The 12,280-nt window shown below is 56.2% G+C and overlaps 3 protein-coding genes across 3 annotated transcripts; 1 reads left to right on the top strand and 2 right to left on the bottom strand.

Annotated features, from left to right (window-relative positions):
* Positions 1-624: 624 nt before the first annotated feature.
* VOLCADRAFT_117703 (uncharacterized protein) lies at positions 625-3,463 on the bottom strand (the record flags this gene model as incomplete). Its single annotated transcript, XM_002950857.1, has 7 exons — positions 625-672; positions 1,122-1,454; positions 1,688-1,762; positions 2,661-2,713; positions 2,965-3,007; positions 3,189-3,238; positions 3,295-3,463. 7 exons carry the CDS (start codon positions 3,461-3,463, stop codon positions 625-627), a joined length of 771 nt encoding a protein of 256 aa, XP_002950903.1.
* Positions 3,464-3,645: 182 nt separating this feature from the next.
* Positions 3,646-5,982, top strand: VOLCADRAFT_120924 (uncharacterized protein). Its single transcript, XM_002950756.1, has 3 exons — positions 3,646-3,889; positions 4,123-4,334; positions 4,941-5,982. The coding sequence occupies exons 1-3, from the start codon at positions 3,796-3,798 to the stop codon at positions 5,040-5,042; spliced, it is 408 nt and encodes a 135-aa protein (XP_002950802.1). The 5' UTR covers positions 3,646-3,795; the 3' UTR covers positions 5,043-5,982.
* A 205-nt stretch (positions 5,983-6,187) lies between these two features.
* VOLCADRAFT_81277 (uncharacterized protein) lies at positions 6,188-12,137 on the bottom strand. Its single transcript, XM_002950858.1, has 8 exons — positions 12,015-12,137; positions 11,851-11,943; positions 11,320-11,776; positions 10,781-11,054; positions 8,991-9,375; positions 8,438-8,632; positions 7,574-7,936; positions 6,188-7,223 (listed from the first exon to the last, which is right to left on the bottom strand). The coding sequence occupies exons 1-8, from the start codon at positions 12,051-12,053 to the stop codon at positions 6,999-7,001; spliced, it is 2,031 nt and encodes a 676-aa protein (XP_002950904.1). The 5' UTR covers positions 12,054-12,137; the 3' UTR covers positions 6,188-6,998.
* Between the last annotated feature and the right edge of the window lie 143 nt (positions 12,138-12,280).

The raw sequence follows: 12,280 nt of genomic DNA on the forward strand, positions 1-12,280 counted from the left end.
ACAGCTGAAAGGAAGGACACACTGGCGACTGAAATAAAAATAGTGGCTGCAAAAGCTCCACAAATCACTATATGGCTTAGGTCGCAAAGCTTCCACAGGCTGGAACACCTGTCTGTTTGCTCGAGCTCGCTTGCCCCGCTGGTGGATGGCCCAAACATGAGGCCAAGCAGGGCTCCCCCCTGCATATGTAAGCATACAAGTTGTGTGTGTCGTATATGTCATGGATCCATGAATCCTCCATGGGATCCAGTGCGGCCCGTCTATTATCCAAGCATCCACGCGGATGGATGGAATCTCAATAGCTGATGCTTTCCTGGTTCAACCCGTCCAATGTGGGCCCTATGTGTGTATATGGGGGTGAACGGCCGGAGCCACAAGACTGGCTGGCGGCATGGGAGTCGTACCATTGGCGAGTGACCCCGGGATGGGTCCCATGCATTCGCTCAGATTGGAGGAGACATACATGATGTTGGCTCCTGTCATTGGCCCGGCGCCGTGGTCAGTGCCAGGATCGCCTGCTGGAGTTTTCCTATTCCCTTTGGCAACTGGAATGAGTGGCGCGGCGTGTGTGACGTGGCGTTATGTGGTGCGGTGTGGCGGCAGCATCCTCTCACATCATCCCTCTCAAAGCGCGTAGTTCCCAACACGGACGCCTGATATGAGCCAGCAGTCCTGTATGCATGTATGTATGTGCGGGGCAGGTACACCATGTACGAAGAATGGGAAGAAATAAGAAGAGGAAAGTGTGGTGGACCTTCAGCAGGAGTTTCATCATTGGCCATGAGCGTTTAACCGGGGGAGGACAATGATAGCGAGATCTTGAAATGGTGGCGTGTGCATGCAAGTACATGCTTAGGAAACCTTTCACCCCCAATGCACTGTACCCGGTACCGCCTCCCGCCCCTTACAGCCGCCACCGCCACACAGAAATGGCGACATGGTGGAATCGACACATGCAATGAAGCAAGCTGTCCCTGCAGGCAAGCTGACCTAACCAGTTCGGCGTTCGGGAGGCTGCAACACAAGGACCTCCACACCTAGGAAAACTAGGAAAGGATGGCGGCTGTCAGGAAGGCCAACAGTCCAACACACGCACACACACGGCACCGCAGCAGCCTCACCTTGAAAGCACCGCTCTCCACGCGCTCCCAACAAAACGTGTATGTGTACGATCGAAGTGCGCTACTGGTGGACCTGGTTTCGGTGCCACTACCCGTGCGGCTGCAATTAGACCGCTCCGCCTCCGGTTGCCATGGCTGGCGCGGCCGCGACCGCACTTCCACTGCCTGTACGGCCTTGTTGTCGTACCGCTCGCTCGGGAACACCAGCGGCGACACTACACGCCACTGGTCACAGTTGATTAGCGGGTTGTACGACACATGCAGCATGGCATGAAAGCGCGGCCAGGACAGCCACTCCTCTCCAGCCATCCAACTTCGCACGGCACCCGCCTCCTGCAGTTAGTTGGTTAGGAGTTGGGGGTTAGCAAGGGAGCTACGGTTGGGTTGGGTCGTAGGGAGCAAGAGGAGTGAGACGCACGTGAGAGGCGCACTGTGGTGTCGTGTTTGGAAGTCCCAAAGCAGACACCCCTGCTGGCCCCCATCCCGTCCCCATCCCGCGACCAGTATCCCCCCATCCCGCGACGTTTCCCCCCGGGGCCCCATCCGCTCCCCACCCCCCGCCTCACAGGTCCCTCGGCGGCGGGTATCGTGAAGTTGAATGCCGCCTGCACCCCGGAGTCGGGCTCCGGCCAGTCGTTGCACTGCAAACCAAGATAAAGCGAAGAGGGATGGGGTGGGGTTCGGGGATGGTAATCAATAAAGAACGCAACAGTCTCTCGGGGAAAGGGGTAATGTGTACTGCCGGGGACCGGAAACCGTGTGGAGGTAAAGGCGGGGATTTGGAAATTGCTGCGCCCTGGAGTAGAACTCCGCATCGGAAGTGGTGTTCAGTACGCGCGTGTGTGCGTGTGTGTATGTGAGAAGGAAGAGAGAGGAGAGGGAGAGCCACATGTATGGTGGAGAATGTGTGACGATGGAAGCTGCCATTGTCGTTGCCATTGTTGTTGAGGCCGTTGCAACGAATGCCAGTCCCCGGCATGCGGTGCTGGTGTACACGTGAACTTGGCGGAGGTGAGGCAATATGGCGGGATATGGCGGGACGCAAACTGCCGCTAATCATTGTTGAAGATTCCACTAGTACAACCCCCCATCATAACATAACGAACGTAACCGACACGCAACCAACATATTAACACGCGAGCCAACCAACAACTATGAAATGGATGGCTATACCATGGCCCAAAGCAGCTGGCTGCTGACGGCGGAAGGGAGGACTGGCAGTCCTACCGACCGCCAGAAAGACGCAACAGGAGGTGCTAAGACGAAGTAGGGGAAGAATACAATCCAACCTGGAACGCGAAAACCCTGACCAGCTGGGGTGGGGTGGGGTGGGGGAGACATGCGGGCCCAGCCCTGGCCCAGCTGGTCGGGTCAGCCCCCAGCAGCAGCCGGACAGAGATTGGATTACCCTACTGCGTGGCTGGCCTTGCTTGGCGCCATCACACTTCCTCAAGTGCCCAACACCACCGGCGTCCAAGAACGCCTCAGGACGCGCGGACACGTCAACCCGCATACGGGAACCCGGAGGGGGGCCCGCACCTGCAGCATCGTCATCGCCTGCTCCAGAGCCGCCGTTGGAGGCAGCAACGGGGCTGACATGCGGCGGGGAAGGGGAAGGGACAGCGGAAGGTGTCAGGGAAGAAGGTTGAAAGGTTTGAGGGAGGAAGAGCTCGCTACGGCCATCACCGGCTACAACTGCACAAGGGGACCGTCCCTGCTCGTGGTAGCTTATAGGTCAACGTCCCAACATCAAATCCAACAACAGAATGCATTTGGTCATGGTAAAAGAACCAACAGCGGTTCGCATGCGAAATTGCCGTACTGCAATCTTTCCCCACCGTACATGGGTTCAGCTGCTGCACCGCAGCCGCAGGCGACTTGATCCCCTGCGGGGAAAGGAGGGAAAGCAGCTTCAGCGAGAGCGAAAAGGGGGATAAAAGGGATTTTGGCGGCAATCGGCGCGTGGCAATGTCAGGCAGCATGTTCACGGGATTATGCGGTAAGGATTCGGAGCCACCGCGTGCCGTACCGCTTGGATTTTCGCGTGTGCGCCTCAGCGGATCCTACCTTGAGGGAGATGAATTGATTGAATATGCCGCTAAGGCCTCCATCGCCACCTGCGTGCAAGGAACGACCCAGGTAAGATACGTGACGCGGAAGGTATGTCACCGACCTGCCACACACTTGCCTTTGGGTTCGTCTGCCTCGCTTGAACGGATTATTGTTTTGACTGCTGTCTTAGCACGGTTACGGGCCTGGGAATGGTTTCCTGTAATTAGCGTCCGTTTAGGCGGGCAGCCTAAGCGTGCAGTGAGTTTTGACGGAACGGGCGCTGTCACCATGCTGGCAGCGAGAAGTCCACTTGGGATCAGTGAATATGGAATAATTGGAAGAAGTGGTAATGACGGGCTGGAACCAAAGATTCACCCGGGATTGCTCCACTGGAAAGCCGTACGATGTCCGTAAAGTCGTGAAACGGCCCAAGACGATCTAGGACCCCATAAGTTTGGTTCTGCTTACAAGACGAGATTGACGGGACAAGAGCTAGCTTTGCATCAAACCTGACAGGCATAACGTTTAGGTCGTTTGTGCGTCGGAGAAGCGCAAGCAATAAGCATCTTTTTTCCCTGTGGATAACACCCTTATAGTCTTAACTACGATATTTCCACAGCACATGCTCCAAAGTTCCCTGCAGCCCGTGCCGCAGACCCGGGCGAACGTGAAAGGTGTTCCGACGCGGCCTATGTCCAGCTCTAATTATCCTTCTGGTAAGTTGTGGAAACCTGCATAGTTGCCCAGCACGCACGAGCGGAAGTCTGTTAGCGGCCCTTGGGCCAACGACCATCTGCCCGTTATTGTATTATTAGCTTTGACAACGTCTGGATGACAACACCTCTTGCTGAGCTGCTTATTCACTCCTGTGTCGACGCTGTCTTTATCCTCATCTTTTTCACTGTTACGTGGCAACGACATTTCGCTTTGTTACGCGGTGGCTCATTAGGGCGCCCTAAGAGCAGCAACAAGCGTACAGTTGCGGAACTTGAACGACCAGGCTCGGCGCAAGCGGTTCCTTTCCAACAGCAGATGCAACCTGAACCGATACCGTTGAAGTACGTGGTACAGGAGGCTGTGAAGCGCTGGTTTGAGGATACGCTCCTGGAAGCTCAGAGGGGTGATGTCAAGCAGCAGGCTTTGTTGGGGGAGATGTACAAGGTAAGGAGGTCGGGGGGCGGCAAGTCGGGGCAAGTGACGCGTGACAAGTTGCCGTTACACGGTAAGCCGTAGGGAAGCATTTGGGTCGTATCCATTCAGCGATGCAGGGGGTTTCCGTAGATTGCAGGCAAGCGTGTACGGATGCAATCTACGTACTTTGTGGCTGGTGCATTCCACTTTTGCAGAAAGGCAGGCGGGCGTAGCAGCTTGGTACCCCTCAAGCCAGTATGGAGCTGTAGCTTAGGGCGGGCATCTGAACCCTGGAGTGCTCCTACTGTGCAAGTCTTGACCTGAGCAGACACATCATAAGTTTAGATAACCGTGTTCCCTAAGCCTCCTCCGACCTTCCTTTGTTTGATCTGCCGGATTAATGCTGCAACATACGCTCTGAACGATTTTGAATGCAGAACATGAGGACGGTCTTTCAAGTATTGCATGACTCGATGTGCACGCACTTACCCCTTTTGGTAGTTAGTATAGCGTGCGGGGATGAAGCGCGGGGTAATGTGTGTACCTGCCAACTTGCCTTGCTGGGCATCCGCCGCCTTTACCACTGGGCTTCCGCCACCTTTGGCATCTTCCCATCGATTCTGCCGCGGTCTGCAGGAGGGTTACGGGTGTCAGAAGGACGTGCGCGCTGGCAAGGAATGGTCAGAGAAGGCAGCTGCGCGCGGCTACAAGATGCAGGGCGTCTATTGCGAGCTGTGAATAACCATCAGCCCTGACTGCGACAACGGCAAGAAAACCGAAAGCAGCAGTGCATTGCGCCTGGCTTTGATTGCCAGGCATAAAATTATGCGCATGGACCTTTTTTAGGCAAACACATGCATGTGGATGTGGTCTGAGCGTCATGTGCTTTACATCTGATCTCGAGAGACCGTCGGTATCTATCCGGTGGTACCTGTCGAAAGATTCCTTTAAAGGTGTGGATGTCTCAACGCCCAGGTGATGATGTGCGTGGGAGCAGCTGCGCAGCTCTTTTTCGTCTGAAGCATGTTTTGTAGCTTGTTGGTATGATGGCATTGGGTGCAAACCTTCTGAACTGGTTGGCAGTGCGGGGAGGTCGTCCTGATTAGCCTTGCGTGCCGGCGGGATTCAACGACTACAGAGCTGCGTTGTACCTATAATATAGGTACTTTATTTGTATTGAAGTACTCATTGTGGGTCGGGTAGGTTAGAAGTTGGGCAGATTGTGGCAGCGCCCACATGACTGCCGTGTCATGCATTCAGTGCATGAGCATTACGAGCTTGATTTCGGTTGTCGTCAAAAGCTGGGAGGACTGCTTGTTTCGGATTTGGAAGTATTTGTGAGGGTGTGTATGCGATGCGGTTCTTGTTGCAGTCTCGTTATCACACTGGGATCATCGGTTGTAGTCTTAGGCGTCAAAAAAGAAACACAGCAGATCCCTAACAGCACATCTGCACATCGCAACGTTGGCATAAAATAGGGCTGCGGAAGCTGTCCCGTTGTGATTAACGCTGCATTAGCTGAACTGGGCTGAGAAACGGATGCGCCCATATGGGGCCGGAGGGTAAACAGCCGGTGCTGGACGAGTTTTGATAGCCGCATTTGTGGCATCACGGCAAGGTTGGCTGTAGGGGCCCCTTTCAAAAGCCTTACTGCCTCTGGGGTGTTAGATTCCGATGGCGATACTTCTCCCTTTACGTCTCCTCTTTCCAGTCTAATACTAAGGATGAAAGCCAAATGAGCGGAAGCAACCAGGAGGGAGCGTCCCGCGGTATCAGGCTGGTTTGCCTCAAAAGGTTACGCCTATGGCCACGGATCAGTATATGGGCACGCATGCTCCGTTCTGCGCGTGCTCTTTAAGTTAGCAATTGCAACACCCTGCAGAAACGTAATCGGGTAACCAACCGTCCTTACAAATGTGCAGGAGCTGAGCTGCCAGATTTAAGCAGCAAGTGCACAGCGTCCCAAAGAAACCTTCAGACGTATATGAACGCCATCTGCTCTGTCATTGTGTCAGCTGGTCACGTACCCTCCACCAATTCCAGCTTTAATGTGCAATCTGGCCATCATGTACCAGGGGGCCACACCGGGTCTGCAGCAGGTCCAACCTCGGCATGGTATAGGCAGAGCTACCCTCCTTAACCTAAACGCAACAGCAAGCCTCCCTGTCCAACGACCTGGAGCCAACAGGACGCCAGCTCCCAGACATACATAAGTCCACGCAGCCAAGGGGCAGGCAGATAGATATCACCGCATCCCACACTGCCGCAATCAGTTCAGAAAATGCACATAATATCCGTGGTCGCGTGCTGGTAGACTTTACACGGTCACATGCATCCACCATTCTAGCAAGGCCATAGTACGACATTAGTCCAGAGCATGCCCTCCTACGTTGGGCTGCTGCACCTGGGCGAAGACGCGGCAACGCATGCAACGAAAGCCGCGGGAACAGAACACCCTGCCCCGGGGTGCGCCTTCCCGACTTCCCTCCCTTGTCACCACCTAGCTGTGGACAGCGTCCCGTGGGAAAGCGCCGCTTCCAGTTCCCCAACTATGTTGACCTCCGTTCAAGGTCCAAGGTCACACCGGCCGTCTAACCGGAATACGATGTAACACCCGCGCTCTTCCAACACAGGAAGAGCCGAGGTTCAAACCGCTCCGCTCCGCACTGGCCAGCCTGTCCACCATTTCCTGTCTTAGTGCTTGCCCAGGTCCGCGTCACTCTTTCGCGCAATCTCCACCACCGCGTCCAGTTTGGCAATTTCCAGGTCGTCGAACTTCTGTCCCTTCTCTGGTTTGGACGTTATCCGCAGGTTCGGACTGAGCTTGAGGGAAGTGACGGCGCCCTTGTCGTCACCCACCAGCACGATGGGCTGCTTGGGGTTGAACACCAACTTGGTCAGTTTGGCCTTCTTAACCACCTGCAGAAAGCAGAGGACGACGGAATAGCATCGAAAGAAGAGCAGCGGCGAGAGTTATGCCATGCATGCAGGAAGCGGAGAATACAACCATGACGCACGTGCATGTCGCTGCGCTGCATGCCACGACAAAACACGTGAAAACAGCTTGTCAGCCGCTTGAGGTGCTAAAAATGGAAAGCTGACCCCATACCTGAAACCCGCATGTAGGCCCCGCAAAATTCCTAACTCATCCCAAAGCCAGCCAAAGCGCCTCCAACCCCCACCTCCCCTTCAATGTCCCACCTGCGTCTCTCCTATCTTTCACCTTCATCCTAACGCCCATTCGTCCACAACTAAAACGCTCAACCCACCTTTTGACTGCAAAGCGGCAGCAGCTTGTTCTGCGCCAGGTCAAACACGTGCACCCGCCCGTCGTCGGTAACCGCCGCGAACACCGTGGCCGAGTAGGGCGCCCAAGCCACATCACCGATTGAGTCGTTCAGATCGAAGTTCATGACGGGCCGCTTGGAGTCATGCACGTCCCATAGCTTGATTGTCCAGTCCGCGGAGGACGAAAGGAACATGTTGGGGTGGATGTGGTTCCAGCTGACTGCATAGACCGCTAGGTGGTGCGCTACGTAGGTGGACAGATACTGGGAGCTGTAGGCCTTGGAGCAGCGGTGGATGGCGCCCTCTTCCGTGCCCACCAGGTAGATAGACTCCTGGCCGGGCATCTGTGGGGAACGCGGTGGGCGAGGATGGCGGGTCGCAGCGTACACACCAGCATGAATGGTGGGAATGGCGGAGGGAACAATTGGTAGGAGGAAGTAAAAGAAATGCGCAAGAGACGTCACAGCATTTGTAAGTAGTTTATCCAGAACGTTTACGCTCAGGTTGTGGCTGAATCTGCGCAGCTAAGCCCTCAACACAAATGAAGTCGCCGCACTGCCTGCCGTCCTAGCCCACCAAGCCTTGAGCAGCCAGCGCCTGCCGAGAGCTTGTTCCGCAGCAACCTTTTTATTTTGCCATTCTCTACCAGAACCTAACTGTGCCCTTGGATGAGGAAGACGTCCCACTCTAATGACACCCGCCATTGTTCCCAATCCTTTGTGGCCGCGCATATTTTGTAAGAAGAAAGACTTGTGCCCTTACAAGACCCAAAACGCGAAACGCACAGGTGAGGGCAGTCCCTCGCCTGGTGTATTTTGACATGGTCAAGAGGCCGAGGGCCGCACCTTGCAGAAGTCCATGCAGCAACCCCCCGCCGGCCCCGACGCTGTGGGGTCCTCCTCACTGGTCTCCCCTGCCTTCACCACTCGCAGCTTCATGAGACACTCGGGTATGAGCTCCGACTTGGTGAGCGTCCACAGGTTGACGTTGCCGTCACTGGAGATGGACACGAAGTGGAGAGCCTTCTGGGCCTCATCCACCTGGGGCAAGCAAAATTCATGCAGACGAGGTGGAGGAGCGGGCAGGGAGAGGGAGTAAGACGTCGATGGCGGTGCATTATCGGTACGAAGCTGTTACCAGCAGCAAAGAGATGGAATGAAGTTTGAATGCCTCCTTCCCTTCCAGCAGCTTCGCGATGCTGCTGGAGACTGTTTCCATGCTCATCCCACAAAGCTCCACCCCACATGCCACATCCCAACTCACTGACATGGGCCCTACCACATGCGCCACCACCACATGCGCCACCACCACATGCGGCCCCCTACTCCGTCCTCGGCCGCTGTCATCATCCCCAACACCAGCCGGCGGTCATCCTCGCGTCCTCCTTTTCGCCCTTACCTGCCACACCACCTGCCACACTGGGTCGTTGTGCTTGCCCGTCCGCACGGACGCCTGGTAGATCGGCTCGTCCTTCCTGAGCCGTACGTCGTACACCAGCACGGTGCCGTCGTAGCACCCCACCGCCAGCAGGTTGGCATACTCCGGATGGAAGTGTACGCACATGACGCCCGACTCGGTATGAAAGGTGTACTCGGGATGGGATGGATTCTTAAGCGAGTAGATGTTGATGAGGCCGCTGGCCTGCTTCAGAAACTCGTAGCTGCCGTAACCAACCGCAAACATGTCGTCATACATGGGGTTCCAGCAGATGCTGGTGACCTGTCGCCGCTTGGACTTTTCTGACGCGAATTTCCACAGTGGCAGCAGGGAGCCTTCCCCGGGTCTACGTGGGCGACGGACAACGTGGAGCAGTGGGGTTCGTGAAGGTCCGTGGATAAGAAATGCCATTGCACAGGCAGGGTAACAATCCCATCTAGTGCAAATGTGCATGGTGGCGCGTGAGAGAGAGCAGGCCGTCCGCATATGGCAAACGGATTCGTTGGTTCCCATGCCAAATCCATATACACCGCGGAGAGTTAAGAGGAAAAGACGACCAGACCCTGACCAGGTCTTGGAGGTACGTGCGTAAAGGATTGTAACAGTAACAGGGTCTTCAAGGTGGGGTCTATTGCAAAAAAGTAAATTCCCCGAAGGGCCCCGGCCCGGTACCGCGCTCCACGTCAGGACTCCACCAGCCTGGGCAACTTCCGTCACCCGGTCACCCGCCCTGACGCTTCAGGCAACCGTTGGACGAGTGCATGGCGGCTGCGCCCAGCATGGCAATAAGGGTCTATCAGGGTACATTGCTGCGCGGGCGCACGTGCCTGAGGTGCTACCTGGGGCAGCACAGCCTCAATACGCGACCGGCCCCACGGTCAGGAGGCGCAGATGAACGGGTGGATCAGCCGGAAGGCCCGGCTGTGACCGGGCTTGGAGGACAACAACGGGTACATGTGCGCGACTGTGCACCGGAAGTGGGGCATGCCCAATCGTCATTTTGCGGCATAAGTGGTGCCCCGCGGGGCAAACGGAATTACCATGGCACTGCTAAATACCTTGTCGGCAAGCGAGCGTTGGTGCTCAGTAAGGCCATAACCGTGCCGTAACCCCGGTACGGGGTCAAGCACCAGCCTCAGGATTGACAGAAGCGGGCAGCGTGCGGCGGCGGCTGTAGCTGCTAGAGTATTGTGGCGCATTTAAGACCCCCACCAGGTTGCTGTTACGGATATGCCGGTGCCCTCCCTGGCTAAACTCCGTCCGGCAGCACACAGAACGTGCGGACATACGGGCTGCCCGTGCGGTGGCGAAAGCTGGGACTACGTCTTAACAATGCCACCACGCCATAAGACAATGGCAGCCGTCGATTCCAGAGCCTCGGCAACGGCGAAGCACAGCGCCGCCGGATCTTTCACAGCTGCCAACGCATACGCTTAAGAACAAAATGGGTGCATTTCCAGCCCTCTTCTGCAACATTTCCTTCTCTGACACCATGCCTCGGAGGATACCAGAGCAAACGCAAGCAACCCATCCTCCTCTCAGCTGACAGCTCCAACCGGAATCCAGTTATCCCCTGCTCTTCTTACCGACCCCGTATAGCCCCTGTCCCCCTGCTGCAGAACCCAGCTGCTGGTGCTGGTGCTTGCCGCAGTGTAGGCACCCGCTGCCTCACGGAAACCCTCGCACCCTCGTTACCGCCTGCGACCACCAGTGGATATATCACTTATCCAGTATAGGGTACTCGCACACACCTGAAGGCATCTGATGCGTCGTCCCAATACTTGAAGTCCATGGCCACTTCCTCGAACATGTTCTGGTTCACCATGCGGTCTAGCGTGCCCAGGCTGTGCAGCAGTGCCTGGCTCTGCAGGGTGGGCACATGCTCCTGCTGCTTGGAAGCTGTGCCACTGTGCTGTGTCGCCGCCTGGTGCTTTTTGGCACCGCGCGTCTTCGCCGCCTCATCCAGCCGCTGGCGCTCCAGGTCCTTAATGTACTCATCATATATCTCCCATTGCATGCAAACCCCTGCCGCACACGTTGCACCGCACAGTATTTAATGCATCACCCTTGGTTGAAGCACGTGGTCCAGCGTGCCCGCGCGTGGGTCCGAATTGCTTATCACCAGAGTAATCAGGTTAGGAGGGCTCCGTGGTGTGCAACGGGGCTTCAGGAAAGGCATAGGAAAGGCGGTAGCTCATAGCTTGAATGAATGCAGGACAATGTGAATGGTGCGGTCATACTCGTGCCGCGGGCATGCCGTGCGCGGCTTTAGGAGCCCCCGAGCTCCCACCTGACACCGTAGCGGTTGGGGGAGGCTCCGTGAAAGTTTCCCGTTCACGCAGAGGATAGTTGAGCGTCTGTGCGGCGCGCTCGCTGAAGTTAAACTGGTTGCGCAGCTGTCGGGAGTCATCCGGGGGCTCCACGTCCCCGTGCTCCTTATGCTCGTGGCTAGCGCGATCGAGGTCGGCCTGGAAGCGGGCACTCGCCTCCTGCTCCATTTTCTCCATATCCAGCTGGCGCTTGGCTTCGTCGGAGCTTTTGTGGAGGAGCCAACCGTCGGTAGCGTAGTGTACAACGGTCTGTTCCACCATCGGCTCCAGCTTATACACCTTGTCCTTCATGTTGAAGCGAACAATGTTCTTTGGTGCCGCTGGATTGTTGGCTGTCAGCATTTTCGCCACTTCCTCATTGAGGTCCGCTTCGCTCAACTTCAGCTGGTTATCCGGCTTAACGATTTCACGAATTGGCTGCGATGACGAAGCAGACATGTCGTCAGTCCCTGCAGGTCAGCACACTCCATACAACTCCCGCGCGTACGCACCATGGCGAATGCCTCATCGCCGGGCATAGGGGGCGGGGGAGGAACATAGTCCACAGCCTGCGCCTGCTCAATGACCTTCTTCTTGCCCTTCCCCTGCAACGCCAGGACCATTTCGGAAAATGAGCCAGAGTCCGGAGCAAGGCTGCGTCGCGCGGCTTGCAGACCTTTTCCAGGGGCTTCTTGGCTGGAGCCGGTCCAGGCATGATTGCTCTAATACCTATAAGCGGCTCTTGAGTTAACTAAAGACCGCCTAGGGCCAGGCGTCAGCCCTGAACTTTTGTCGGGACATGCAGTCTAAGCTTAGTTGGCACAAGCGCTTCGTAAGGAATAATCGTAACTGCACCACACTGAACGGGCGATAACTAAAAATGTCACCTTACAGCACGCCGGCGATTCTTAGCTATTACTGTACGACCGCGAGCGGTGCCCT

This window comes from Volvox carteri, assembly GCF_000143455.1.
Source record: "Volvox carteri f. nagariensis unplaced genomic scaffold VOLCAscaffold_20, whole genome shotgun sequence".
In the NCBI taxonomy this organism is placed as follows: domain Eukaryota; kingdom Viridiplantae; phylum Chlorophyta; class Chlorophyceae; order Chlamydomonadales; family Volvocaceae; genus Volvox; species Volvox carteri.

What these genes read in the sequence shown, in the direction of transcription:
- VOLCADRAFT_81277 (XM_002950858.1), bottom strand. Translation starts at nt 12,053, where the DNA reads ATGCCTGGACCGGCTCCAGCCAAGAAGCCCCTGGAAAAG. An exon ending in CCAAGAAGCCCCTGGAAAAG is followed by an intron (nt 11,944 to 12,014) that starts GTCTGCAAGCCG and finishes CTGGCGTTGCAG; the next exon opens with GGGAAGGGCAAGAAGAAGGT. An exon ending in GACGCATCAGATGCCTTCAG is followed by an intron (nt 9,376 to 10,780) that starts GTGTGTGCGAGT and finishes TCGCCCACGTAG; the next exon opens with ACCCGGGGAAGGCTCCCTGC.
- VOLCADRAFT_120924 (XM_002950756.1), top strand. Translation starts at nt 3,796, where the DNA reads ATGCTCCAAAGTTCCCTGCAGCCCGTGCCGCAGACCCGGGCGAACGTG. An exon ending in CAGCTCTAATTATCCTTCTG is followed by an intron (nt 3,890 to 4,122) that starts GTAAGTTGTGGA and finishes GTGGCTCATTAG; the next exon opens with GGCGCCCTAAGAGCAGCAAC. An exon ending in TGTTGGGGGAGATGTACAAG is followed by an intron (nt 4,335 to 4,940) that starts GTAAGGAGGTCG and finishes CGCGGTCTGCAG; the next exon opens with GAGGGTTACGGGTGTCAGAA.